Source organism: Drosophila melanogaster, chromosome 3R (genome assembly GCF_000001215.4).
Source record: "Drosophila melanogaster chromosome 3R".
NCBI lineage: Eukaryota > Metazoa > Arthropoda > Insecta > Diptera > Drosophilidae > Drosophila > Drosophila melanogaster.
The window spans coordinates 17,590,008-17,613,489 of record NT_033777.3 but is presented as its reverse complement, the minus strand read 5'-3'; the positions used below and the strand labels follow the sequence as shown (position 1 = coordinate 17,613,489).

At 42.0% G+C, this 23,482-nt stretch overlaps 7 protein-coding genes across 10 annotated transcripts, besides 1 other annotated feature; 1 reads left to right on the top strand and 6 right to left on the bottom strand.

The window, feature by feature from the left end:
* Positions 1 to 85: 85 nt before the first annotated feature.
* On the bottom strand, positions 86 to 603 carry CG34281 (uncharacterized protein). The gene is made up of 2 exons (NM_001104358.2): positions 584 to 603; positions 86 to 513 (listed from the first exon to the last, which is right to left on the bottom strand). The coding sequence occupies exons 1-2, from the start codon at positions 587 to 589 to the stop codon at positions 199 to 201; spliced, it is 321 nt and encodes a 106-aa protein (NP_001097828.1). The 5' UTR covers positions 590 to 603; the 3' UTR covers positions 86 to 198.
* Positions 604 to 1,978: 1,375 nt separating this feature from the next.
* On the top strand, positions 1,979 to 2,634 carry Edg91 (Ecdysone-dependent gene 91). 2 transcript variants are annotated; one of them, NM_079666.3, is made up of 2 exons: positions 1,979 to 2,036; positions 2,100 to 2,634. In NM_079666.3, exons 1-2 carry the CDS (start codon positions 2,013 to 2,015, stop codon positions 2,553 to 2,555), a joined length of 480 nt encoding a protein of 159 aa, NP_524390.2. In that variant the 5' UTR covers positions 1,979 to 2,012; the 3' UTR covers positions 2,556 to 2,634. The 2 variants fall into 2 exon arrangements, with proteins under 2 accessions (NP_524390.2, NP_001163638.1); NM_001170167.1 differs by lacking the exon at positions 1,979 to 2,036 and having other exon boundaries at positions 2,089 to 2,634.
* Positions 2,635 to 2,956: 322 nt separating this feature from the next.
* Positions 2,957 to 4,131, bottom strand: CG14329 (uncharacterized protein). Its single transcript, NM_142379.4, has 2 exons — positions 3,303 to 4,131; positions 2,957 to 3,230 (listed from the first exon to the last, which is right to left on the bottom strand). Exons 1-2 carry the CDS (start codon positions 4,065 to 4,067, stop codon positions 3,090 to 3,092), a joined length of 906 nt encoding a protein of 301 aa, NP_650636.2. The 5' UTR covers positions 4,068 to 4,131; the 3' UTR covers positions 2,957 to 3,089.
* Positions 4,132 to 4,948: 817 nt separating this feature from the next.
* sll (slalom) lies at positions 4,949 to 7,384 on the bottom strand. 2 transcript variants are annotated; one of them, NM_001260224.2, is made up of 5 exons: positions 7,161 to 7,384; positions 6,925 to 7,112; positions 5,810 to 6,863; positions 5,432 to 5,557; positions 4,949 to 5,350 (listed from the first exon to the last, which is right to left on the bottom strand). In NM_001260224.2, exons 2-5 carry the CDS (start codon positions 6,969 to 6,971, stop codon positions 5,180 to 5,182), a joined length of 1,398 nt encoding a protein of 465 aa, NP_001247153.1. In that variant the 5' UTR covers positions 6,972 to 7,112; positions 7,161 to 7,384; the 3' UTR covers positions 4,949 to 5,179. The 2 variants fall into 2 exon arrangements, with proteins under 2 accessions (NP_001247153.1, NP_524389.1); NM_079665.4 differs by having other exon boundaries at positions 6,925 to 7,105.
* Positions 7,385 to 15,036: 7,652 nt separating this feature from the next.
* On the bottom strand, positions 15,037 to 16,954 carry CG7606 (uncharacterized protein). 2 transcript variants are annotated; one of them, NM_001316519.1, is made up of 2 exons: positions 16,714 to 16,954; positions 15,037 to 16,658 (listed from the first exon to the last, which is right to left on the bottom strand). In NM_001316519.1, the coding sequence occupies exon 1, from the start codon at positions 16,925 to 16,927 to the stop codon at positions 16,727 to 16,729; it is 201 nt and encodes a 66-aa protein (NP_001303448.1). In that variant the 5' UTR covers positions 16,928 to 16,954; the 3' UTR covers positions 15,037 to 16,658; positions 16,714 to 16,726. The 2 variants fall into 2 exon arrangements, with proteins under 2 accessions (NP_001303448.1, NP_001163637.1); NM_001170166.1 differs by having other exon boundaries at positions 16,573 to 16,658.
* Positions 16,955 to 17,377: 423 nt separating this feature from the next.
* Sgs5 (Salivary gland secretion 5) lies at positions 17,378 to 18,128 on the bottom strand. The gene is made up of 3 exons (NM_079664.2): positions 17,831 to 18,128; positions 17,586 to 17,774; positions 17,378 to 17,526 (listed from the first exon to the last, which is right to left on the bottom strand). Exons 1-3 carry the CDS (start codon positions 18,096 to 18,098, stop codon positions 17,492 to 17,494), a joined length of 492 nt encoding a protein of 163 aa, NP_524388.1. The 5' UTR covers positions 18,099 to 18,128; the 3' UTR covers positions 17,378 to 17,491.
* Positions 18,129 to 18,432: 304 nt separating this feature from the next.
* Positions 18,433 to 19,104, bottom strand: Sgs5bis. Its single transcript, NM_169764.3, has 3 exons — positions 18,854 to 19,104; positions 18,600 to 18,788; positions 18,433 to 18,542 (listed from the first exon to the last, which is right to left on the bottom strand). Exons 1-3 carry the CDS (start codon positions 19,065 to 19,067, stop codon positions 18,517 to 18,519), a joined length of 429 nt encoding a protein of 142 aa, NP_732246.1. The 5' UTR covers positions 19,068 to 19,104; the 3' UTR covers positions 18,433 to 18,516.
* A 2,667-nt stretch (positions 19,105 to 21,771) lies between these two features.
* Positions 21,772 to 22,134: a mobile genetic element.
* Between the last annotated feature and the right edge of the window lie 1,348 nt (positions 22,135 to 23,482).

Sequence of the window (23,482 nt, the reverse complement as noted above, 5' to 3'; positions counted from 1 at the left end):
CTACTATTACCGAATGTATGATCAGCATTTAAATTAAATGTGATAGCAAACATGCAAATAGAAAAATTAATGCACACTTGGGTGAATCACTTTGGGTATTTTCGATTTATTGACCTCCATCACATTAAAAGCCAAATAAAGAAATCAAACAAAACAGGGACAGAAATTTCCAGCAGCTACGAGTAGTTTTTTCCCAACTCATCTGCCGAATGGGTAACCGCCGTAGTAGCCAGAAGATCCGTAGTTGTTGTAGTTGCTAAACTGGTTGTATTGCTGCCCATAGCCTCCACCGTATCCTCCACCAAATCCTCCGTATCCTCCATATCCCCCGTATCCTGGGTATCCGAATCCTTGATATCCTCCCGCACTGCTGCTGGCAGAGGCGGAGGCATAGCTTCCTCCATATCCTCCGTATCCTCCGTATCCTCCATATGGTGCGAATCCATATCCAAACTGGGGGGCACTCAACACTCCGGCCACCAGGCAGCACAATAGGAAAGACAATGAAAGGTACTGCGAATATTTCAAAAGATTCCAAATTAACGATTTAGTCCGAGCACCTTAAACTTTATTGTACTCCCACCTTCATGGCTGGCAAACAACTCAATGGCAACTGATTAAAATTTGCCATTCTTATAGTCGCCGAAAAACGGAAGTAGAGTTCGCAGCAATTACAGTAATGAGTTTTATCATAATTATAGAACAAATGCGAGACCATAATCATTAGTACAGAGCCACATAGACAACTTAGCATATGGTAAATACTTACTGCGGTTGATTAACCTCAATCAAGCGCAACAGGCTAAATTTCTTAGGTGACAAATTACTGAATGTAATAGTTATATTAACATTTAAATAATTTAATTAAATTTAAGAATAGATGTTTTGTTGCAGGGCTTGTCTACATTTTTAAGATCTTATTTGAAATTTATAGAACACTTTCGAAATCCTTATGTACTTGCTAACTTAACTAAAGAATATTTATAAGCACGTTGTTAGATATTATCTACGCTGTCATCGCATCTAACTATAATTTCCTGACTAGTAGTGTTGGGGGATGGTCTCACTTTGGAAGGTTCGCTTACGTCAACTGGAGGTGAATAAACTGAAATCGAAAGTGAGGGCGTGTCAATTTAACAGAATAAGCAAAATAAGTCGGGCACATACATACGAAGCTGACACGTCGTTAGTCATTTAGTTAGATCTGCCGGAATAGCTAAGGTAACAAGTGCTAATGAGCCAGACGAATGCGGGCCGGTCTTCGCTGAAGTTCGTTGTCTAAGTCATTTGTTTTGCATGCTAGTGGATTGCGACGATGTTCAATACCCTCATAACAAGCATTTGGGTTTAACCCTGCTATTGTAACCCATTAAAAGAAATATTTTATCAAAATTAATATTTATAAAATATTTATATAGCCTTTAAATACTCCTTTCATTCTGATTTGAAGTGGCTAAATTAATAGGTAAATTATTATTTATCAACTCATACTTTTAAGAAATTAGTTTCTTTACATTGAAATTTTTTAAAGATATGCTTAGTTTAAAATTTTATATTTTTAAATTGCAGAGTCATCTATCGGTTACAGTGGAATATTATATTCGTATTTCAACATTTTCTGGTTGGTCTTGAAAATTACCGGGTGATTGTAGTATGCGATCGCTTCAGTGATTATTTTTTTTATTGGGTTTTCCACGATCTTGATCGACCGGCAACTAAAGACAACCCTCAAAAAAAAAATGATAATTTAGTTTTGGGCCTGTGACTTCAAGAAATTAACGCGTTCTGGGGCCAAGTGAAGCACTGGTAGGCAAAGTGTCTCTTGGGGGATTCCAAAGTTACGTCACAAACTGGTTTCGCTTTCGCCGTGTTTGTTCTGCAATTTGCGTAGAATCACTTGGCAATGCGTAGCGCGTACTTGAGCTTCTTGGCCAGATTGAAGCGGCGGTATAAAAGCGGTGGGCACTTCACAATTGCAATTTAGTTTCATCCAAGAAGCGCTCGTTATCGCAATGGCTCTGGTTCGCGTGAGTTGTGTAAGTCCGGCTGCTATTTCCGCTCCGATTGGGATGCACTGAATCGATTTGGTTACCTTGCAGATGCTGGCCCTTTTGCTGATTGCCGGTCAAGGTCAGGCGGCGCCGGTGAAGACCGAAGGTAGCACCTTGGGCCTTCTGGGCGGTGGATTTGGTGGCAGTGTAGGACTTAGTGCCGGCATCGGAGTGGGTGGTGGCCTGTATAGCGGTTTCGGAGGCGGTGGCTATCCTGGTGGCTATGCGAGTGGCTACCCAGGTGGCTATGGTGGTGGCTACTCAGGCTATAACGGCTACGGAGGCAGTGGATTCGGAGGTGGCTACTATCCAGGAGGAGGTTACTCCGGCTTTGGACACAGGCCGCATCACCACGGAGGATACTATCCGGGCGGTGGATCGTACCACAATCAGGGCGGATCTTATGGCGGCCACTATAGTCAGTCACAGTACTCGAATGGATATTACGGAGGTGGTGGCTATGGAGGCGGTGGCTATGGAGGCAATGGCTTCTTTGGAAAGTAAAGATGCCAAATCTTGCCACCGGGATAGTTAAGTACTTGTGATTGACCCTTTGTAGATTGTAAAATAAACGAAAAAACATAACCAGATTTAGTAAGCTCAATTCAAGGCACTTAAAATCCGGTTTTCCTATTGGAAATATTGTCCTTGGCGCTGCCTTTGTGGTTATTCTCTCACTGATTTTTATGAAGCAGACGCGACGTGCATAAATTTAATGGCCAAAGATCCAAGATTTATGCGCAAGTCTGACTAATCCATTGCCTCGAAATTATCTGGGAATTCCTTGGGTTTATCTTGCTGGGAGGTTAAATGTACACGGATACCAAGCTATTTTTGTTTATGATTTTCATAGAAGACTTTACCTACCGCTACGCTAAACACTAAAAGAAATCAATATATAATTACAAACACTTTCGTTCTTTTATTTGAGGGAGGAATCTTCGTTAAATAATTGTAAACGTATTTCGTACATAAAATCGCTACTATTATTACTTAAAACTATTTACAAATTTACATACAAATTCGATATATAGTAACTTATCCGTAGCTGCTTCGTTGATCCCTTGACCGATAGCCTCCCGTTTGGTAAACTGGCTGCACTTGTCCAGTCAACTGCTGAATGATTCCGTTTACTGTGGTGGCCACGCCTCCAACTAGTTGAGCAGGTGTCACAGGAGGCTGGCATGAAAAAAGTTATTAACAATAAATAAAAATATAAAATTCGCAATATATTAAAGTTAATGAACTTACCGCTCCCGCAGAATCGTAGTACACACGATTCGGAACAGGTCGCCTTACTGGCGGAGGTGCCGCATAGTTGGGATCCACTTCAGGATCGCTCTGCGCATCTCCAGCAGGACGAACTGGATCTCTTAGAGGATCTCTGACTGGAACACCAGGCACCACGGCCGAGTTAAGAATTCCTGGAGCAAAGAGCGATAGCCAGGTGGCAAATGGTGCGTACGGACGCACTGGCACTGGAATGGGTTGTACAGGTGGAAGAGGATCAGACAGAAGACCTCCACCCAAACCACCTCCTCCATAGCCGCGACATCCACCGGGATATACTTTCACCACATTCACGTCGAACAGAAAGCGACCCTGTTCAGCGGGATCCTTCTGATTCTGACCACCTCGAGCATCGCGACCAAACGGGGAGCAGGGACCACCGCCGTATCCTCCATATCCGCCATATCCACCATATCCGCCATATCCACCATATCCTCCTAGGTAGGGCCTGGCCAACCTCTTGAGCTTCTTTTTAAGCAGCAGTGTGCGTTCGTCACCGGTTTCATCCAATTCCTGATTGGAAGCACCAGCAAACTTGGCATTCTCCTTGTCCGATTTGCTGGTGGTACTTTCTTCCCTAGCCTTCCGACCGGCCAAAGAGCTATACGAATTCCCGGAATACGATGTGGAGTAGGCCCTTCGGCGGGGATACTCGTAACTATAGGTGCGCGGATAGGCCAACGAATAGCCCAAGGCTCCCAGAAGGAGTAGAAGAAACAGTTTCATATTGAAAACGCGATTCTATTGCTGAAAGACTTCTGCACGCTCGGCGGGATGAGCACAAACTATTCCTCTAATGCGGAGTACGCCCCAACTTATCACCTTGCCCGTGCGCAAAAAAACCAACTCGAATTTGGCAAATTGGCTGCTATTCCCTTAGAAGGCAGCCAGACACCGGCGATATTGCATAATGCCCTTTTTTATTGGCTCAATTTTTCCAGGGCATTGTTTTGATATGGTAATTCAGGCCGCCCACCCGAGCCACCGGCATCATCAACCTCATCATCATCAGTATAATCGCCCACATGGCACAACAATAGCCAAGTAAAAACATGTTACACTCGGCGACTCATGTGCATTGACCTGAACCAAGCGATGGAAGCTCTCACCCAACGCTGTTTTGGCCAAAACCACGTTTCTGCCAAAAATGTAACCCGAAAGTGGGTCAATGTCGAGTTTACCGACTGCACCAAGTATCGCTAATATGGGAGCTAAGCTAATTAGGTTTGGGGGGATGCACGGATGCTTCTCACATTAATCAATTTTTTTCGCCAACGGCAACCCAATTTATGACGCTCTGCACTACTATTAATATCTGATAAAAAATGCTGCCAAAATAAGCCTTATTAAAGTGGTATAATTATTATAATAATTATAATATGAATCATCTCATCTATCTTCAAAGATTTGAAATCTTTTTACAAATTGTAGCCCGTTTAGTAAAGTTGTTTTTGGATAATCAATTTAACATAGAAAAATATAAACTGAATTCTCAGAAAAAGATACCTTATAGCTATAGATTTCTCTCAATACAGTGAAACCTAAATGTTAAACAAAAAAAAAAGCAAATATCTAATTTCCTTTGAAAACTGTTATCATTGCCGTATACATATAAAATGTTTATTTAAGCACATTCACTAGTCGTCTACGCTTATGATTAGGATATAAGTATACATTCAACTTAGAACTATGAAAACAAAACTGTACAATTTTTGGAGAGTCCGAGCAGCTTCTGTTTGGGCTTTGGAAGTGGCATCTGCCATGGGTTACTATGAGCACAATAAAAGGCTGAGCTAGGAAGTCTGTGCGTTGTATTCGAAGGGAGTCTACGTCCCTAGTTAGACAGCCATTTTCGGTTTGTTGGCCTCGGCCCGCTTCCGAATGGCCCTCAACCGCTGGGTGCAGTAGACCCTCAGGAAGATGGCAACGAAAACGATCAGAACACCGAAGATGCCCAACAGCGATATGCTGTGCTGGTAGATGAAGCAGGAGAGCATAATGGCCACCGCCTGTGGGAAGCAGAATGAAATTTCTCGTAAGCAGGCAGTTGATTAAACAAACCCCCATTCCACACTCTCAAAACAACTCACCTGACGCAGTGTCATTATTATCGTAAACACAACTGGGCCGAAGACATCAATTGTATGATAGATAAACAATTGTCCGACCGCTGAACAAACGGAAAGCACAACCATATCAAACACAAACTTAGGATGCTGGAGAAAAATACAAAAAAACAGTGAGAAAGTACCATCTGGTGTCTTACATATATCAGCTACTTGAAAAAACGTTAAATTTTTAAAATCTATTGTTATTTTGTTATAATTTTGCAATTTGGGTTATGCAAATCACAAACCACAAAACACAAACAAATCAAATATTCTTTCAATTTCAGAACATGCTACGTTATTTTGATTAAAATGGATATCATCATAAATTGAGAGCTTGATATCTTTATATATATTTACCTCTGTAGCAAATGCCAAGGAGTCCATGAATCCTCCCTGCATGGACAGCGAGGCTCCAGTGAAAATGGAGGAAAACAGGTTGACGCCGCACATCATCTGCAACGGAGTCATGCCGTAGCTCTTGAAGAGCGATCCCTGCCAATTGGCAGTGAAGCTGTCGAAGACCATGTACATGGAGAGCAGGAAAATGCCCGTGAGCGTGGTCACTCCGCTGGCCTTGCTGCTGTCCGAGGAGCCGCTCATGAAGAAGATCATGCCCAGCGATATGAGCAGGGCCGTCACATACTCGTAACTCTCGTACTTTGCCTTAGACATGATTTTGCCCATCAGCATAACGGGTATAATCTTACACGATTTGGCCAGCACCTGGGTGGGAAAGTTGACAAACTTCAGGGCCTCGTACTGGAACCATGCGCTCATTATATTCGAGAAGGAGGCATAGGAGTATTTGTACAGAGGTGCACGGTGTCGCACAGGTGAGGGCTGCCATTGTAGATAGGCCAGCGCCACGAGAAAGGCCAGCAGACGATTGGAAAACACCAGGAACTGAGAGTCCTTAAACTTGGCACTTTCTCCAGTGAAGTTCAGATAGTTTTGAGTCATTATCTTCTCCTGCAGTACACCCCAGGTAAGATAGGAGATCATCAGGCCGCCAAAGCACCATAATAGTTGCACGGCCTCCTGGGAACTCGTTCGCTTTGGTGCCGTAGAGGCTGCCGGACGATCCTTATCCGCGGTGCTGGTCCCTGCATCCAACTGATCGTATCCAGAGTTACCCGTGATACACATATTGATAGCCTTGTGCAGGAATGTCTTGTTGCCTCTTTCCAGGTAGTTAATCCTGCCGACATATTTGTAGATCAAGAAGCCCGGCACAAAGACGCAGCTATAACCAAAGCAATTGACCAGCAGCTTAAGGAACCATGCGTAGTCCGAGTTCTGCGACTCAACCAGCTGGGAAAGTGTAACATCCTGGTTGTAGTAGCCGCCTAGGGAGGCTCTCAGCAGATCCGAGAAGAAGTGTATGACAAGCAGGGTGACCACTATGAAGGAGCTGTTCAGATTTTAAGGGCGGGATTAGTTTAATTTGATTTTCAACTTCGTTGGGTTCTCACCATATAACAAGCTCTGGAACCCGACCCATCTTATTATAGGCGTACATGTGGCGCGTTTCGTTGGCTCTCTCGGTTTGAATGCCCGGTGCTGCTGACTCGACCGATTCTCCGATTCCTATTGAACCCGCGGGCGATAATCTATTACCAGTCAAGTGTCAAGAGTTCAACAACCGGCGCGGCTCTGAAAACTAGTTTTTGCATGATTCGCACACTCCAAATCGGCATCATCTAATTACCATATCCCGAGTTTGTTTACAATCGGCTGCCAGATGTGCGTGCGGTGCGTTTGGAGCTTCAAGATGTTCTGGACGTCCGGGGTACTAGGCTCGGGCAGCCGGCACTAGCTCTCAGGCCAGCTGCTCAAACATTCTGCAGCTATTTGGCCGCCAGCGAGTAGAACGAGATTGCCAAATATTTTATAATAGTAACCAATACGTTACCAGTATGACCGCGCCGATAACGATAGAAAATACCACACGGTCTAAAAGTAAATACCATTTGGGGTATTCCCTAATCTTTTGAATTATTTACCGTTAGGTTTCGGTCGTTTTTTTTTGTCAGCTGTTCTTTGTATGAAACGGATTAGTAATTTTATTTGTTGTTTTTGTGCATTTTTGCATATTAAAAGCCTTGAAACATGCCTTAAATCGTTAAAATAGATTATAAGAGGGATGGACTGTTTGTTAAAACCAATTGGAAAATTTGTAATCGCTGGTAATAACTATCGAGATAAGCTTAATTATCGCTGTTTTCTTTGTATCTAGTTATAAATAATAATAATAAAACTGGTAATTAACAAAAGTAAAAAGTTACTTAACTTATACAAAAATATTTAGTTATTGTATTCAATAATAAGATGGTAATAATAGATGGTAAGATAGTAATATTTTAATAATTGAATTTCATCACACATGCTGTTGCACGTTCCCACAACTTACAATCAAACGAAAGGAAATTCCGCTTGAGGTCTAATACCAGGCGCACATCAATTTCAGGAGGAGTGTGGAATGTGTGATTCAGAGGACACCCCTCACATAATGAACGTAATGAAATCGAAAGGACTCGTTGCCTGTCCATGTGTGCGTGTGTCTGTGCGTGCGCGAGGGGTGTGTCGCTTGACATTGCCATTCCTTGCTTTAGGGGTGGGTTTCGATGGCTGTGCAACCCCTAGTGCTGATGATTTGGCTATTTAAAAACCTAATAAAACAAATAATGAGAAGGTTTATTTAAAATCAAATCAATTTTACATGAATAATTATTTTGAGAAATCTTAATACAAAACTTGTGGAATTTAAAATTATCTGTTTATAAAATGTACATACCACTATATTAAAAAGTAATCAAATTTACTTCATCTGTCTACTTTCCAGCCAGAACTTATGCAGCACTGACAACCACTGGCACAGGAACACGATGGCACGGACTACGCCCCTGTGGATGGCAGGTCGCGATTCTGCCCGCCCAAGTGGGTGGGTCACAGGCACCGGCAACCTCCGAGTCCCGCGGAGCGTTTCAATTAGCGAGTACGGGCACTGGGTGGCGCCCAAAACGAGTACGGCACCGCCGGACTGGCTCTTTGTGATTTTTGCCAAGAACGCGGCCAAGAACCTCAGCAGCAGCAGCAGCGGCAGCACATTCAACTCGACAGACACGTGTCCATCAGCGGTTTAACCCTTCTTAAGGTAACGCCCAAGGATTACCAGGCGACCAGGAATCGCAGTGGGCAACCCAACGCCACTCGATGCCATTGCGCATGTCACCCCACTAGGGCGTGATCTACGGGGCGGAGTAAAGCGTACGGCCTGCCCCGCTGGCCCACCCACCGAGTGGGATGGGTTCTTTCACGTTACCATTGTCGAGGCCATTACATAACGGTAACATGCAGGAGCAGCGCTGCCGACGGGCCAAACCGGTTAACAGTTACGTCGTAACTAGGAGCAACCTTAGTGCACCAGGCGAACAGAACGGCCAGCGGGAGCGGCATTACTACGTCTTTACATTGATGCACCCACCCCGGTGGGTTTAACTCACAGTTGCGGCTAGAAATGTAGCACAAGTTATTAATTTTCATATTTAAATACGAATCCTGATGTTGAAAAGGTATCAGGTTTAAAATTTGGGGGGACAGCGCATTTCAAATTATAGATTTCTACCCTTTCGGGAATATATTTAGGAAGCATAGGACATCATAGCATATTTTTTGGCTTCTTTCAGTGAATTCTTATTAGTTAAGTTTGAGATTCGTATTATTTTTAAAGAAAATAATTATTATTACATTAATAAGTATATGTAGTTCGTTGCTGTGATTTTATTATCGTGAACACCACTGTTTGCGGCTGCTGGCAATTTAGGGGTTGCTCTTGCGGCTGCATTAAGTGCGCTACTTCTGCTCAAGGTCGCGTCCCACACACACACGCACACACGTACACACACACGAAATCGCGGTCCTGTGTCTTTGATTTCGCCCTTGTGAGAGTGGCAGCATCTCGCACACTCGACAGATTTCAGTGTGTGTACTCAGGCGACACGTGTATACGTCCGTCACATACTCGTACACATTCTTTCGTGGTAGATTTCGTACCAGGGGAGCATAATCCTGTGCTACCGCATCAGCATGTCAGCATAATTTGGAATGTTCCACGCACAGCTGCCCATGTGTGCGTCTAATGGAATCAGTGTGCGTGAGCCGAACGCACACACATGAGCGTAAACATGCTTGTATGTAAGGGGTGGTGTTGGTAGCTGCTACCCTTCAGCCCTCATCGCGTATACGCAGTGGAAGGAAAAGCACGAAAAGCTCACCGAAGTCTACAACCGGGTTCTGGAAGAGGATATTGAACACCAGAGAAGTCCGAAAGGAAAATAAATTTAAATTAAATTAAATAAAGAAAATAAATAAAACATATTGAAAATATTGAAATTCATGCAATTTTTTAACAATTGAATACTGCAAAGTGGTTGGGTTTTATGCCTTCTTCGCCCTTTTAATATAATAAGAATTTTTTAACAATAATATTTTTACTTAATATTACTTTATATTGACATTAGGCGAAATATTTTCATGGCCTTAAAGCTTGGTTGCCTTTCGCTTTCTTAACAATTAACAATATCCGAATTTTATATTGTACAACAACATCATTTTTCGATTGGGCCAATAATGTTAGTGGTCTCCGAAGCCTTTTTATCGAGCCCAATAATATTAGCCAATAATTTGAGCCATTTGTTAAATTGTTTGCGCGATAAGCGTCGCAACAGCTATAGTGGCTTTCCAATGCCACCAACGAGGACAGGACAATGGTGCGACGGCCAACACTTTAAACAAAGGCCGAGAAGGACGAAATGGACGAAAATAGAGGGACTAAAGGACTAGAAAGGACGAGGGGCCAAGAAGGCGATGCCTGGACAATGACACTGACAATAATGACGAGGACGATGGCACTTGCCATTGTGTGTGCCGCTCGAAATTGCCTTTGAACAAACACACACGACTGCACGGGTGTAGATGTGGATGTGGATGTGGCTGTATCTCCGGCTTGAAAATCGGACAAAACAGGGGAGGAACTACTTCATAGGTAGCTCTGGCAAGTTGTCATTGCGTGTTGTCAGCAAACTGGCGACACAGCTTATCGCAGATGGACACACACAAAGCCGCACAGTCGGAGTCAGATTCAGATGCTTCAGTTGGATACAATTGCGAAAGGGGTCGGGTGATGATGATAAAGATGCGATCTCGCACTCGACCAGCTGTCCTGACGCAGTTGATAGCTAGCTACAAGACCAAAGGCAAGCTGAGGCTTTTGCGCAAGTGCTGCAGAATGGTAATTAAACTCGACAAGTGGCGCTTAAGTCCCATCTTCAACTGCAGGTCATAAATTTGATTGTCCTTGTTTCGTCCCTATCACGGCATGCTCGGGGCCCAGCCCAGTTGAAAAACCCGACGCGCAGTCGACTTTCTCGCTTATCTAAAGTCAAAACAATTTTCATATATTTCCCAACCATAACGGGAGCTTTTTTTCATTGCCGAAGGACATGCCATTTCGCAATTAGCATTGGCGTACACAACTAATTTGCGCTGCGGGATAAGGTTGACTACGCCCCCACCCCACACCACCACATTTCGGATGTCCTGCCTGCACCCACATGTTAATTAACAGCGCCGGCCATCATTTGTACTTAAGTTGAATTTTATTTTGTGAACAATTATGCTAATTTGTTAAATAAATAGGCACGCACTTCAATGCGATGCGATGTTGGGTAATGCCCGCAAAATGGTCGTCGTTCAAGTTAAGTTTTATGGGGTCCTTTTTTTATTTTACTGCCGACTCCCTCGCACTCAGCCAGCGACAGTCGTTCCAATTAAGTTTGCGTTTGCCATTTAATTACTCTAATATGCCAGTCAGACAGTCACACAGTCAGCTAGCTAGCTAGCCAGTCACCTCACCTTGTCAGACCAGCCAACCAAGTGAATCAACCACCTCCTGGCATTTGTGCGCGTGCCGAGCATGAAAATTAGCTTGTACACTTTTCCCCGCGCTTTTCCCGGCCTTTTCCTCGAGCTCGAAGGGCCACGCCAACTCGGGACAGGCCACACCTCGAAATTGATGGCGCCATTTGTTTAGAGCAGCCATTGCCGGCAACTTATCAAAGCTCTTTGACACCCACATCCATTTGTCAAGCCGTCGCTCCAATCTGAATCTGTGCCACTGCGAAATGGAATGAAAAATACAGTCCGAGCGACTGAGCAACAAGAACAAGTCGCCTACTTGGCACATTTAATTAGTTTTAACCTTGCACATTTATATGCAAAGCAGCAGATGGAAAACTTGCTGGAGAATACTTAAGAAGTTGTCCTTCGAGAAGTCATAAATAAGGCACAGAGAAAGATTGGATTGTTATCAAAAATAACATTTCAGCAAACATTTAAAATCATATTTCTGGACTTTTTCTCTTTTTGTGAAATGTCCTAAGTCATATCATATATTTCATGAATTGATAAATTTCATCTCATAAATTTGATCACACACCATTGTTTAAGCATTGTTTATGCTATTAACTTAATTTAAATATTACCGTATTTTTAATCAGCTAATCTACCTGTAAGGCAACCTTGTTTTTCTCTGTGTAGGAATATGATAATTTGCTTGCCAAAGCCGAGAGCCAATCACAGAGTTTTTATCAGCTGGAATCTGCAGAAATTGACTGACAAACCGAGAGAAATGGAAAAGTGTCCATGTCCTCGACCCGTCCTGAAATCAAAAGCGGCGCTGGCGAAGACAAAAAAGTTTAAATGAAAAGGAGCACACTGCGGTCAGGACGATGCTGACAGGGAAATGATGTGAAAAGTAGCAAACAGCATCAAAAGTTTTCCGGCTTTTACTTGTGCTAGCTAGCCCGCTCCAATCTAGTCCTTCGTTTCGCCTTTCATCTTTTTCGAGTGGGCAACGTGATGAAGGGAGGTTCGTCAGCCAATTTTTGATTGCAACATTTCGCACCAAAGGCAAAATGTGAGCCACTGCACTGCACACAAACGAAGACATGTTAAAGCTAATTTTAATATTTTCCGTGACATGGCGTTCACTTTGAGTGTGCCACCGCCTTTGTTGTTGTTTGTCCAATTTGAGCGTGCACCCATCCACATGTTTCCCCACATAGCTCTACTTGCAAGGATACCATGCTCCGTGAGTGCAGTGGATAGCCATGCCACAACATATCCATCCCTCCAGGCGACAAGTAATTTTACTTGGCAAAATAAATTGCACAAAGTCTTTTTTTTTTGCGATTTGTCGTGTTTATCTCTTTTGCTGTCTGTGCCGACTTTGTGGTGTTCGTCATGTGTGTTCTTTTTCCGATGGGTGTGTATTTACGGTTCCTTTTTGTACAGATTGGTCAGCATTTAATTTTTATTTCTTGGAATTCACAAGCTGCAGTGGAAATATGACAAAAGAGGTTGCTTAGATCTTGTACTGATTAAATAGATAATTAATGTTAACTTGAATGGTTTTATAAGGAATTGCAATATCTTAGATAGTGATCCTTTTAAAATATGAATTCTGTCCCCATTTGGAGGTTGGGCAATATTATAAGTTTATATATTTACATTATATATAAATTAGCACTTGCCTAGATGCTTTGGGAATGACACAATTTAATTTTTTATTTTTTTGTTTTCTGGCAAAGTGCTGCTTTGCATTTCAAATGAGCTGAGCTGCGAAGATGGGCACCTCAAAATGGGTGGATAATTCTAGGGAAAGCCCCGAGCTTATTTTCCGAGCCATCAACTGGTCTCCTGGCTGCGTGCAGCGACTGACAAAACAAATAAACTTTCTGCCGTTTCAGATGCGCTTCTAGCGCGGGGGCGGTAGGCGTGGCAGCATGTGGGGGCGGTAGAATGGAAAGGGGGAAAGGGAGAAGGCCGTCACACACATTTGGTATGCATAAGCAGCAGTCGCATACCTTACCGCACAGCATTATCCGGCGAGGAGACATTTTTCCATATTTTACACAACAAAAGCAATGCCAGACGCAACTTTTACCTCAACTTGCTGTGACATTTTCCTTTTCCCCCACTCCGTGGGCATCCTCCATTCCCCTTCCCCCGAACAAACCGACCGCAATTTCAAATTTAATTCGCCATTTTCAGAGCCGGGAACCACCCCCAACTTGCCGAAACAGCCACCCATCCAGTAAGACGCCCATCCAACCAACGAGCCCAGCCTTCCTTCCGCCCGCTCAACGCCATCTTGTGGTTTTTCCTTGCCGCATTTGTTGCCCGTTTCCTTTGGCTTTTTTATTACGTATACGGAAAATGTGAAATTCCTGAAGACATTTTACTTTGCAATTTCCTTACGAGTCGTTAAACATTTCCAGGCTCTGGCGCAACAACAGCCAGAACAGCAACAACAACAATGGCCAAAGTTAACAAAACTAATTTAAAAATTCAAATTTGCTTTCCGCTTTTTATATGCATCACAAACTGTGCATTTATATGGCTGGGTAAGTGAGTATGTCTATATTTGTGTATATATTTAGGATTCAGGATCCAGCATCCAGCATCCAGGATCCAGGATGTGGGCGGTGTTGTCGGTTGGGTCCGTGGGTTGGTAATTTGTATTCCAGTGGCTTTCTGGTTGATCTTCTTGTTACATTTGAGTTTTTCTTTTCCCTTCGACTGCCTTCGATATTTTGGAATACGTTGGTTTTCGCCGGCGAATGTGTGTTTGGTATAATTTCTTTGCCTGCTGCCAGCCGGTGTAATGAAATCTGATTGCAAAATACATATTCAATTGAATTGAATTTTGCCAGCGCTAATGGAAAATCGTGCTCGGTAAATTTAATTAGGCACGGAATATATGCAAACATTTGGCAAACACTCGCTTCCAAAAGTCAGTGTCGACTAAAACATGTGATCCTCATCGGAATAATGCAAATTTCAGCTCATTAATATCAATCAAATGATTGATAGCACTTAGGGCCAACACCACAGTTGGTCCGCACCCCTCGATTCCGATTCCACTCCCCTCTCTCGCAGGACTGTTAATAAATCCTTTGACAATTGCTACATTAATGTCAATACATTTACATTCGTGACCGACCCCTTTCCTGTCACAATATTTGTACGACTCGTGCCGAAAAGGACTCGTGATAAGTATCCGCATTGCGCTGCGGAGATTGAAATCCCGCATCCTGCCAGCTATCTCCGCCCGGAGATTCTGTGTCAAAGTTTTAGCTCGATTTTGCGGCTGTCTCATCAATCAATTTCGTTTAGCCACTTGTCACTCAACCATTTTATTTGGCTTACCAAGTTTCGGGTGCGACTAATTTCCGGCCAAAGGGATTGAGCTAATGCAAATCACATTTAAAACACTGCACCTAAATCACAAAATTTCATCGAGAGACCAGAGTACAGCTGTAAATATAATTCGAACATTGTGTTGGACACTATGTGGAGTATTGGGCAGCCATTGCTGGCCGCGCGGTAAATTTGCAACAAATTAAAGGCCAATTAACCCATCAGACGGGCTTATGAGCCGCCGACCGCAAATGCACGCGCACACACGCAATTGCAACTATGCAATTATCAAATTAGTGCGGGGCGTGGCGGGTCAAGCAATTGGAGAAACAAATAATAAATTGGACGCTGAAATGCAAAACACACACACTAAGCACTATAATTAAGTTGTTGACCCGACCCGACTTGACCCTCACTGAATCGGTTTGGGCCAAGATGCGATGCACAACAACAACCAACAACCAACAACTGACAACTGACAGGCGCATAGGCCTCGAATTAATTAATATGTTTGCATAGCACAAGATGCAGCAATACAGCAATTATGAACTGGCACGGGTGTGTCCCGTCATTCTCCCTATTCCCCCCACTAATTACCAATTTTTAAGTCCTCGAAATGCACTTAATTTTCCACTGATATGGATCCTCCCTTTCGCGTTCTAATGTCCGTTGTGGCCTATTGAACACACCCCTTGGTATTTGGCCCACCTTACCTAAATGAAACGGCACGCGCCGCTGGAAATTTTTCACCAAACATTTTCAACATACCTCTGCGGTTTTCCGGACGTTTTTATAGTTCTTCTCAAATTGCTCTAATTCGTTAAGTTATAAAACCGGCCGCCAAGTTTTCAGATCCATTTACTTTTATTGCCACGGCGGCGGTCAATGAACCAGAAGTCAAAAGGACTGCCCAAAAAGGACGACACATGCGTGTTAATCTCTAATTTGCTAGGTGATCATGTGGATATATATATATATACATATATATATATAGATAGAATGCATACATATTCAACATCACAGCGGGTAGTTGATAGGAGCTTGTTCCATTCGTATCCTTTTAATTGCCAGACGTCGCCGTGTTTCGAATTTCGGTATCTAAAGTTGTTTTTCCCATTTTAATGGCGCTATTTTCATTAGGCAAATGTATGCTCGCCTTATTCCTTTCAATTCACTCCCAAAAAATGTCGACTCCTTTATTTTTTTGTGCCGCTCATTAGCATATAAAATGTATGAGTTGTCCTTTATTTGAGAGGCAGTGGTTGTGCTCGCCAGCGAATGGGTCTGTATACACAATCCACGTTTATTGCATATTCATCATTTTAATTGCTTGTTTTCATACTAAATGACTCGATAAGGCTTTTACGGCTATTAGGCGCAGGCATCCTGCGGCTCGACAGTTGGGTCATCTGTATCCATATTTAAAGGATACTAGGAGGAACTTGGTCAGATACGCCAATTTGAACCGAAGTGTGTTTAGCACGGATAAATAAACTCTTTACTTTTCCAATTCGAAGACAAGCCTGGCTTTGGAATCCTTCAAATGAAATTAAATACTGCAGGACTCCAGCTAAAAGGACAAAGGAAGCAATTCACGTAGAAAAGTGCAAACGAGATGTAGCCGAGGGAAAAGGCAGGCGAATGGGGTCCCGATATGATTACTTTTCCTTTTGTTTTCCCATTTCGGAACTCGGAACTGGGGAAATCAAGAAAGCGTGGTGGAAAGAACAAAGGAATTACTTTGCCAACGAGTGAACGAATATGAATAAAAAAGTGATCAATGCAATGAAAATGATTGTCTGCTCATTGTACCGCTCCCTTTACAATTGAGCGCACAAAGTGCGAAAAGATGAAAGTTTGCAAAATGTATCAGTACTTTAATGAAAAGGAAAAACAAATAATTTGAAAAACGAAGGTTTTGTGAAGGCAAAGTTCTGAAGGGGTCCTGCAATTTGGGTATATTAATGAAATATTTTACACCATTTTTGTGCTACACCTACCTGGAGTCCTGGATTAATCCTTGCAGCCACACCCGGAAGAGGAAGGACATCGACAGGGGTTGCAGCCACATCCGCAGGATCTGGATCCGCAAGAGAGGCACTGCGGCTTGCCACACCCACACCCGCACTCGACCTGTTCCGGCTCCTCAACGGAACAGCTCTGGACCATGGAGATGGTCAGGGCAACCAGGATGATTAACTTTATATTGAACATTGTCTGGCTGTAGAAATCGAAGTCCACTTGAAACTGTGCCAAGGCGGAATGAGGATCGACTCTTTATAGGTTCAACTTGGGGGTAGGGCATTATTTGATCAGTTGATCTTTTATTCTATTTTAGGCTATCACTGCTGATTAAGTAAACGAGTGGCTCTGCGCCTTTTTATTTATCAATAATATATGTTTTCTTTAAATTTATAGTCGATTCAAGGTTGATAACACTTCGTTCTGCGTTTATAATTGATTTGTAAATATTTTCAATATATGTAAATACTATTTACTGGTTTTTAAGGAAAAAAAATGACATTTAACCAAAAGTTAAAGACCAAAAAAATAAATAAATTATGGTGTTGAAAAATAAAAAGCTTTTCAATGTTTAAACATATGCATAGCTGTTTAGTCTAAAAAAGATTTTCATATTCAAAAAAATTTATTGCACTCGTCATTGAATATATTTCTTTATTATTTGTAATCCATCTCCCTTTAAATGAACAAATCAACAAAATAATAAAACAAACAAACAAAGATATTAGTAACGTGATCCAACTGAATCCACCTCACTTAGAAGGGCCAACAATAGGAATAAGTCAGGAATGCTGTAAAGATACAAAATGTATATATTACCGAAAATTTGGAACCAATTCTTTTGACTTACGTTTGCTGTTCTCCGCTGAGAATTTCAGCAGGTGGCACAAACTGTAGAATCTCTCTGTGGCAATCGATCCTGGCTTTCGATTGCATCCACAGGGAGCCGGAATGGGGAATTCAGCAACCACGGGGAAACCCACGCTGCACTTTTTGCAGATGAAGGAACGGCAGAGTTCCTCCGTAACGGGCACAAATGCTGTATTTACAAGATATAAATAAAATACTTTTTACTTAACTGGTTAATTTACTTACGGGATCTACCCTCCTTTTTGCGCTGGTCGCTCTCGATTTGCATAAGGCATTCGTTTTGGAAACAACGGCAGACACAATCCTGAAGAGCCCATTGGTAGTTCCTATAGTAAATATTGCATTTACTTGGGACGCTCGTAGAGTTCTTTATTTCGGATTCAATTTCAGGCTCTGATACTGGTTTTTCTTCGATTTTCGTCTCCTGGACGGCTTGTCCATGGTGGAACCACGAAACGGCCAATAACAAAAGCAGCAATTTAATATTGAACATGTCGTAAAAGTGGCTAAGAATATAACTGTCCCCATAATATCTCATTTGGCTATTTATATTGAATACACTCCACTGTTTTAGCAGTTGTGGCAAAGCGCTTTATTGACTTAGTGCATCTGAAAGTAAAATGTTTGCAGAACGTACGCAAACAACCTTGACTGGCCAAAAAAACACAGCCATAAATTTTCCACTCCAAAAAAAAGCTTTATCACACAGGTTCCTAAAAACAGACTCTAAAAAACATAAGCAACGAAGACTTATAAAATCAGGTAATAATGCACCGTTTTAGGCGCTTAGTCAATCAACTCTTAAGACAAATGTAACAAAAACGTTTGCTGCTTTAAAATGTTTATTCATTATTTTTAACAAGGACGCGTTCGAGGTAGTCAAATTATCATCATCAATTACAAGTCATCTTTTAACACTTCGAGTAGCTGATATAGGCTGAAAGATATAATTATTTATGTTATTAACTATATTTCTATACAAACATCAACTTACGTTTGTTGCATTCAGCTGCGTACTTCTGCAGTTCGCACAGACTCAAAAACTTCTTGATTTCCAGACTGCCCTGTTTGCCATTGCATCCGCATGGCGATGGAATCGGGAACTTGGCCAGCACAGGCCATCCAAGGAAGCACTTGCGCTTGATGAACTTCTGGCACACCTGCTCGGTGACCGGAATTAGAGCTGAAAAATATAAACAAAAATAAGGTATAACTAAATGATAGTGTTTTAATAGCATATCATCTTACGGGTTTTTCCAGCCTTTTCCCGCCGATTGCTCTCCTCGTTCAGAAGACAGCCGTTCTGGAAGACCCGGCACACACAATCTTCAAGAGCCCAGGCGTGTTCGCGCCAGTAGATCTGGCACTTGGTGGTCTCCTCCACGGGATTTTCGGGCTTAATGATGATTGTGGCCTGAGCCACGCTCACTAGGATTGTTGCCAGAAGGATAATATTGAACATTTTAGGCGATTGATCGTGCAATTAATGATACTGCTTGAAACTTCGGCTGCTGGGCAGCTTTTTATACTCCGCTAAAGAAGACGTTTCACTGTTTGCTCAGATGCAATTTTGGGTACGAATTTATTGATAGGCGCTTAAACAATATGGTGATCAAATATTTGTTTAATTCGTTGGAAAATTCTGTTCGAATTGGGGAAACTAAATTTAGCCACTCAAACAGCTTCCTTTAACGATCCCTAATAGGTCAGTAACCAGTTTAACCCGCTTTCAAACCCCTAAACGGCAGCCCCATAGAAAATAGTCGAAAAACCAACAAAAACCCACTTAAAATGTTATGGCATAAATATGTGTCCACCTTTCCGGTTTTCTCCTGGTAAATAATTACACACTGTTGTCATTAGCTCATTAGAGAAGTCGGAAAGGCAAAGTGCCGGAAAAGCAGATAAAACAATGGCAAACAACTCAATTAACCCTTTTCTGCCCAAACCCCAAATGGCTGGATTATGATGATGCTGCTTAGTACCTATGTATATACATATATATGATAATATAATAAAATAATAAGTGCAAAGTGTCGGTGGAGGGGCAAATCCTGACGGGTCTCGTATGTAATTACTTCAATTAAACCATCTGTGACAATTGCCGCAGCCGAACATGAATTTCAACTTTACTTTTGAAATCCCAATTGAGTTGAGGCGCATTATCCTGGCAAGCAACCGCATTTATCTCCCTCCCTTTTTTCCAGGACAACCAGGACAACAACAACCCCCAGGAGCGTCGCGTATTTTTACCTTTGACTTACCTTTACCTTTTAGCTTTGCCTCGGCTGTTACCCGCTTTTAATGGGGTGACATTTATGGCACTTTATCAACTCGCAAGTCAATAATACCAGCCAAGTATCTTAAATGTGGCTTAAAACGCACACAAACTGGCATACGAAGAGGAAAATCTTGAGAGGAAAAGAAAAGCGAACCGGATGAAAATTGCAATGCGATAAAAATAAAATTTTAAATTTATGCCGCTTATTGTCAATTCTCGGCAACAGTAATTCAAGACTTTAGGGGGAAGCTAATGCCTTTCAGCTTTGTTCAAAGAAATAATATGGCAAAAATATAAAAAATACATCGAAAAAAAATATTTAAAATATTATAAATTAATCTATAATTGAAGGCTAGCTTGCTCATCATTTATCAGTTTTATTTTATCCTTGCCTTTCTTAATTATTTAGACATATTATAAAGTGCCTTTTTTTATAAAAGATCCAGCTTTTTAAAATATTATCACTAGTCTTCATTGCCTATTCTATATTTTAAAGAGAAATAATGTTTTTTTTTTTTTTATTTTCCTTAGTCAATATTGATTGTAATAGAACCCAATTGAAACCGTTTGATCAACTTATTTCTCTCTGTATAACTCTATAGCGAGTGCCTGATGGAAGTCCCCAAGTTTGTTATGACAACTGAGAGACATTTGAATCGAGCACTTGGAGGGGGAAACTGCGGCAGGGCATTAGTCGAATGGATCCCCCAGGATTAGCCAATGAGAGTGGATTTTCGCCGCCGAAGCCACCCGCTTTTCGCCACTCTTGGCCGCTTTTCCATATTGTCTTTAGACTGCTGACAGCTTGTGGCCTAGGGAATTTCCGCGCTGAGAAAAGTTTTGCGTAATTAGGAGTATAATTTGCGAGCCAAGTCGGCTTTTTGCCGCTGACAACTTGATTACGTTTCAACAACATTGTAAAAGTTAATTGCCAGCGCAGCCTTAAAGCCTGATGAGCATTTATCACCCCGCCGACGAGCAAATATCCACCAAAAACCTGACACACTCCTCGCGTGTTATGCAAAAACGGGGCAAAAGCCAAAAAGACACGGAAAAAGTGAGGCATTCATTAGGCCTGACACGCTGGTGGCTCAGGTGGTGCGGCGGTGCGGTGGTGCGATGGTGGAGCGTCTTGTTACCACATTTTTCAATTATAGCACATTTCCTGCCCTCGGTTAACGTGTGTGCATGGTTTTTTGGTTTTTTTGTTTGGCGAGGGGAAGGCCCCTCCTGATGAAGAGTTATTTCGTTTTAATTTGCCAACCGCTGCGAAATGTGTAAAAAAGTACAACAATAAAGTAGTATTGTTTGTTGTAATGTGCAGGTGGTAAGGCAATCTCTTATCGGCATTTCTTATCGCGGCCATGCGAGAAAAATACAAAGCGCCGAATTCCTGCTCTAATGAAGCCAGCGGTTCAGAGGTCAAAGCCGATGCAGCTAATTAGCTGCCGCTTCATTAAAATAAGTGCCCAACTAAAAATACATGGTGCTGGTATACACTGAGAAAATATTGGAGTAAGAATGTGACAAACTATTACTGCAGTCTTTTTTATTTTTGATAATATCCATACGCATAAAGGCTCTATCCTGGATTTAATATCCTTATACATACAGGATTTATTCTGATTGAAAAGTATATCTTTATTTGATCTAACATATTTCTCTAAAATTTGTTTATTCTTCTATCTCAAAAGTTTATCTTTCAATTGATACTACAATATAAGAGAAATTACCTTATTTTATCTGAATATTTTTTCTCCGTGCATAGAAGAGTGGCCTGGCCGGAAAGGTCATTTAGCGTGGCCAACAAAAATGTATTGTTAAAAGCCGCTAATGAATTATTTACTGCCCATTTGGCCGTCCTCGCCGAGTCGGGGGATATATTTTTTTTTTTTTTTTTTTTATTTTACTTTGCTTTTATTTATTGAATCTTCTTGTATAAGAACTAACAATAAGTTTAAAAATCTTAACTATAACAAGTATTTTTTGAACAGTTGTATTATTTTTCCAACTGTTCTATGTTTAAACGGCCCTAATAATTTATTCGCTGGGTTGGTAGGTCCTTTCGCCGGAGACGGGAACGGCTGCTGAGCTGGATTAGACCTCGCGCTAGGTGGTTGGGGTGCGTGTGAAGCTTGCTATGGTATTTTTCCTTAAGTTCCGTGATTGCGTTGGTAACTGATGGGATATTTAAGTCTCTTTGGATGTTTTCACTCCGAACGTACCACGGTGCCCCAGTGATGGTTCTGGGGGGATGGGGGATATATGTGTATATATGATGGGGTTATGGAAGTCCACGCATAACTCAACCAGTTCACACCCTTAATTAACTACCTGCGTGTTGGTCGAAAATTGCGTGTGGCTTTGCGGCGGAAGGAACTGCTTAAACGGAATTATGTTTGTAAAGCATTTAAAAAGAAGCGTGACTCCGGCAAAGAGGCAGGCCCAGGAATATCAACACATTTCAATTACCATGACCGCCGGATCCGAGCACAAATCTGTCGATTACAATAATAACACCCTCGCATCCATCAATCAAGTGCATATGAATAACAATTTTAATCACTCCGAATTACGCAGCAGAGCGCACATGATGAATTGCATATTACGGCCAGGAGGGAATACCGACCGCAATATCCATGGTACATACGCATAGTATGTTGTGGGAGTACAAACGCATTCACTTGACAATCACTTTTGTTTTATTGCGATTTGCCAGCCCAGACACCAACAACAACGGATGGCAAAGCGAGCAATTTCCACTTGGGATAACTTGTGAGCAATTGCAATTGCCGACGGAGACGGGAATCAGACCATATAGACATGGCCATATACCATACCATACCATACCATACAAGGGAACAACCGAAGAAGACAATGAGCTGTGCCAACCGAATTGTTGTGGTGCAAAAATGCGGCATATGTGAGACGGGCAGAGGCGGGCAATCGTGGGCCAAGGGAAGGATATTGCAGCATCAGGACTCAGGGAATCAGGAGTCAGGGCTCAGGATCCAGGACATAGGAATCAACTGCAGAACGATTTACCAAGAAAATGAAAATTTATTGTCGGTAAATGAAAGAAAGCTCTACTCCAAGTTCGCTCCGTTTCAGTTGAGCCCAGTTGAGTAGTGTTCGTTGGCAATCAAGGTGCTCTTTGTTGGCCAAAAGGCAACTATTCGCAATGCGTCTTCTTGCCCGCCTGCAAAGGCGAAAAGTGTGCAACAATTGCAGTTGTCTATCGCCCACTGTCATTGTTTCTCGAAAATTGCTACATTTGCGGCTCAGAGGGTCTCTAGCAACTTGCACCTACACAAAAAGCATAGGGATTCTTTCTAAAAAAAAGGATTTCAATGCATTTTCTATTCCGAAACATATTTGAGTTGTTTCATTTTTGAAATTATAATAGATTCTTTATTTATCTTTTAATTTTATGATAAATATTAACTATTTGATATCCCATCTTTTTCTTTTCCAATAAAACTGATTCTATAAAGATTCCTGATAAATTAAAATTCGAACTTATAACAACCATTTGCCCTAGCATATAGGCTAACGCTGCTAGCTTTCGCGTAATGGAGATGTTGGCCAGAAATGAT